This window comes from Bison bison, unplaced genomic scaffold, assembly GCF_000754665.1.
Source record: "Bison bison bison isolate TAMUID 2011002044 unplaced genomic scaffold, Bison_UMD1.0 scf7180017864338, whole genome shotgun sequence".
NCBI classification, from domain to species: Eukaryota; Metazoa; Chordata; class Mammalia; order Artiodactyla; family Bovidae; genus Bison; species Bison bison.
In genome coordinates, this window is record NW_011494910.1 from 2,569,216 (window position 1) to 2,573,739 (window position 4,524).

At 60.7% G+C, this 4,524-nt stretch overlaps 1 protein-coding gene across 1 annotated transcript in view; it reads left to right on the forward strand.

Moving 5' to 3' along the window:
- NFASC (neurofascin) overlaps window positions 1-4,524 on the forward strand; it is a 196,394-nt gene that overhangs the window by 150,595 nt on the left and 41,275 nt on the right. The window contains exons 12-16 of the mRNA XM_010854162.1: window positions 959-1,102; window positions 2,093-2,204; window positions 2,504-2,670; window positions 3,133-3,280; window positions 4,425-4,524. The exon at window positions 4,425-4,524 is cut by the window's right edge and continues 10 nt beyond it. Of these exons, the coding sequence (XP_010852464.1) occupies window positions 959-1,102; window positions 2,093-2,204; window positions 2,504-2,670; window positions 3,133-3,280; window positions 4,425-4,524 (671 nt within the window). The remainder of the gene's footprint in view (window positions 1-958; window positions 1,103-2,092; window positions 2,205-2,503; window positions 2,671-3,132; window positions 3,281-4,424) is intronic.

Sequence of the window (4,524 nt, forward strand, 5' to 3'; positions counted from 1 at the left end):
ATCGCTCGTTATCTCATTCTTGCTCTCTTACCCTACCCTTCCTCAGAGTAGGGGAAGATGAAAGAAACGCTTCCCTACTTGACAGGTGAAGGAAGTGAGGCCCGGAGGAGCTACTGATTTGCCCCGACTCTTAGAGTGATTCGGGCTTCCCAGGAAGCTCTGGTGGTAAAGAACCCCCCTGCCAGTTCAGGAGACATAAGAGATGCGGGTTCGATCCCTGGGTCGGGAAGATCCCCTGGCGGAGGGCGTGGCACCCACTCCAGTATTCTTGCCTGGAGAATCCCGTGGACAGAGGAGCCTGGCAGGCTATGGTCCATAGGGTTGCAAAGAGCCGGACGTGCCTGAAGCGACTCCCCAGCCTCCGCTCTCTGCATCCGCAGCCAGGGGGGCCAGGAGAACTGCGACAGGGGTGTCCTCTCAGTGCGCACGTGTCTTGGGAAGGTCAGGTCACTTTGGCAAATGCGGGGACTCATCAACTTGCAGTAGGCGTGCGCCTCCAGGTTTAACTTTGTGGACGTCTGCAGAGTGCTCTGCTCAGAGGATGGGAAGCAGGTAGGCCCCACCTAGTTGTTTATTGCTTTATGCTTTTCAAAACACTTTTGAGTATATGCACATTGGGTTAAAATGATAACAGCCCTCCAACCACATGTGCTCAGCCCTCTTCTAATGACATACATAGGCTCTCCAGTCATCCTCATAGAAATGCCACAGGGTGGTAAGTTATCCCCAGACAAGGAGCCCGAAGCGTTTAGAGCCAATAGGGCCGGTGGGTAATGTGGTTAGAATTCAAACCACGGCTGCCCAGCTGCCATGTAGCTTTGACCGGGATTCCTGTTCCCATTGGACGGATTGAGAAATAAACTCTGGTAGGCTCAGTCCTACCAGGGAGCCTGGCCCGAGTCCCACACGCCCTCTGCCCGCCCTCCCCATCTTACGAGGAGCACCTTCCTGTCTGTAGCGGCACCGCCCAACCCCAACCGTGAGGTGGCCGGGGACACCATCATCTTCCGTGACACGCAGATCAGCAGCCGGGCCGTGTACCAGTGCAACACCTCCAACGAGCACGGCTACCTGCTGGCCAACGCCTTCGTCAGCGTGCTGGGTGAGTGCACCCCTCTCCCCCTGCCTGCCGGGGAACCTCCAGGGCCCTGCTCGGAGCGTGGGCTCCCTCTCTGCTTGAGAGATCGGTCAGGCTGTGGGGAGAAGGGCAGCAGAGCGGGGAAGCATGGAGACCCAGGATGAAATGAGGAGCGGTGATGGAGGACTTAATGCAGACGGTTCATTCCACTCAGAGGACAGACGGAGAGCTGAGACACCAGGCTCAGTCTCCTTCCTCCCCTGACGAGAGGAGGGACCGTCTCACCTTCTTGGTGTGTCCATGTTGAGTCTCCCCTGGGCCTCAGGGTAGGAGCTACCCTGAGTGTGTTTGTGGCCCTCCTGGAGCAGGCAGAGGGCAGAGGGCAGGTGCCACTAGGAGAAGCCTTGGGGCTGTGGAGGGGCAGATGCAGAAGCTGCTGGAAGGCTGGGGGCATCCTCTGCAAAAGTGAGACTGGATGTAGACTAGGTGCAGATGGGTCAGCTTCCTCCTTCCTCACCTAATCCCGAGGGAGGTTGATGGGGGAGGTCACACTGGTATTTAGAAAGCTGCCCCGAGGAGAAGGTACATTGAGATAAGACTGGTCCCCAAGGAGGGGGAGGAAGGCAGACCCCCGCCCAAGGTCAGGGTTAGGTCTCTGGGGTTGCAGAGGAAGGCAGACCCCCGCCCAAGGTCAGGGTTAGGTCTCTGGGGTCACAGAGGAAGGCAGACCCCTGCCCAAGGTCAGGGTTAGGTCTCTGGGGTCGCACAGGAAGGCAGACCCCCTCCCAAGGTCAGGGTTGGGTCTCTGGGGTCACAGAAGGCAGACCCCCACCCAAGGTCAGGGTTAGGTCTCTGGGGTCGCAGAGGAAGGCAGACCCCCACCCAAGGTCAGGGTTAGGTCTCTGGGGTCACGGAGGAAGGCAGACCCCCGCCCAAGGTCAGGGTTAGGTCTCTGGGGTCGCAGAGGAAGGCAGACCCCCACCCAAGGTCAGGGTTAGGTCTCTGGGGTTGCAGACGTGCCGCCTCGGATGCTGTCGCCCCGGAACCAGCTCATCAGGGTGATCCTGTACAACCGGACCCGGCTGGACTGCCCATTCTTTGGGTCTCCCATCCCCACGCTCCGATGGTAAGTTCCAGGAGACCAGGCTTCCCCCATGGGGGCATCTGTAGGGGCATCTGTCTCACCTCTCTCATCGCATTCGGCCCACGAGAGGGGTTCAGCAAGGTCTGGGAGCCGCAGAGGGTGGAGGCTGAGACGAAGCTGGCAGAGCATCTGGGTCAGGCCTCTTATTGTGCAAGGAAGGAAACTGAGGCCAGAGGCTTGCCAAGGCCAGCCATGGGTGGGGGCAGATGCACGGCCTGGGGTCCCTTCCCCCGGGCTGGTCCTTTCCCAGCATGCTGTGTGTCCTGCTGCTCTGTTGTGAGGTTTAAGAATGGACAAGGAAGCAACCTGGATGGTGGCAACTACCACGTCTATGAGAACGGCAGTCTGGAGATCAAGATGATCCGAAAAGAGGACCAGGGCATCTACACCTGTGTTGCCACCAACATCCTGGGCAAAGCAGAGAACCAGGTCCGCCTCGAGGTCAAAGGTAAAGGAGACGGTCGCTAGGTAGAGGATGCAGTGAGTCGGGGCCGGGGGCGCATCTTTAACTTTGAGGATGCCACCTCAAAGTTATCCGTGTGTGTCACTTTGAAAACGCACCACCTTTAATGTTTAATCCCTAGTGGGACCTCCCTCAGGGCCTCCGGCTGGCCTGCATGCTGCACGCACTGAGTCATTACCTGCCCTAGGCAGCGAAGCCTGCTCCCCACACCAGCTCCCCGCCACCGCCCCAGAAACCACGTCCTGTGTTCCTGAGCCAGCGAGAAAGGGCCTGGGCGTTATTTCCACTGGGGATCTCCTATTCCGGGCCTCCCCGACCCGTGCACCTAACTGAATCCTATTTCTGCCACCCTCTGCGGTCCGTGCAAGCTGGTCATGCGTGTCATCCCGTGGCCGCTCGGGGGTGGGGGTGGCAGAGAGGAGCTCAAGCTCAGGCGCTTCTCCGCAGACCCCACGAGGATCTACCGGATGCCCGAGGACCAGGTCGCCAAGAGGGGCACCACGGTGCAGCTGGAGTGCCGCGTGAAGCACGACCCCTCCCTGAAGCTCGCGGTCTCCTGGCTGAAGGACGACGAGCCGCTCTACATCAGCAACAGGTCTCCGCTCCTGCCTCCCTGCCTGCTGCGCCCTGGGGCCCTGCCTTCTCCCTTGATTCTGGTGATGTGTGGACGCACCCGGGCTCCTATGTCGGTGTATCACTGCAGAACCGCCGAAGAGGGTTCTGGACCCCTCAGGGGAGATCCCCTCCAATGCCTGCCCTCTCTCCACTCAGCGCCCTGCTCCTCTCTCCTCTTCCGCCGCCTCTCCTCCCCTCCTCCCCTCCTTTCTCTCCTCCCTCCTCCCTTCCTTCCCCTCCTCCCTCCATCTGCACTCTCTTTTCTGTCCCTCAGCCCCTCCTTGCTCCTCTTCGGCGTCCATGCCGGATGCCCCCCGCCTCCTTTCAGCCCAGCCAGCAGTGCCTCGTCCCCCGACAGAGGCGGGGATGCCTGAGCAGGCTCTGGCCCTGTGGTTACTTGGCTCGCCCTTACTGCACCCTGGGCCCATGCCTGTCCTCTCCCTCAGCCAGATTTGGATCTGACTGGAGTTGAGGGCGGGCCCAGGCGTAGATGGTGTGTAAAGTCCCCCAGGTGTTGGGAATACGCAGCTGGGGCTGAGAACGTTGATCTGAGCCTCCCCCCAGGCTCTCTTCTGTACCAGCTTCGGTCTCGGGGCAGGGTGCACGTGGGTACCAGCTGGGTCTGCCGATCATCTGGTTTCCTGGAGGGGCATAATCCTACAGCAGGCACGGGCTCCTGGGTGCCCTCCTCCCTCTGGGACAGTTCAGGGGAGCCCAGGGCACTCGGGTGAGTGCAGGCATCGCTCTGGGATGGAGACAGAGCTGGAAGCTTGAGAAGACCTGCCTTCAGGGGTGGGCCGTGCTGTGCCCTAATTCAGCAGGGGAGCGCAGAGGACCCAGGGGATCCAAGCACAGTGAATACAGAGGGGCCCCCTAGTGCCGCCCGTGTCCTGCCCCCTCTTCAACCTCCTCAAGCTCCACGAGTGCTCAGCATGGCAGGAAGACCTTGTCCCTCCCACAGCACTGCAGTGAGCCCCCGTCCCCTAGGAGGGGCTGCAGCTGCCCACTCAGACCCACTGTCCCCACCCCAGGGAGAAGATGGACAGGCAGTGCCTGCCACCCCCGCCTCCCCACCTCACTGTCTCCCCTCCACCTTCCTCCAACCCCTCCCGCTTCCTTTGCAGAATGAAGAAGGAGGAGGATTCCCTGACCATCTTCGGCGTGGCCGAGCGGGACCAGGGCAGCTACACGTGCGTTGCCAGCACTGAGCTGGACCAAGACCTG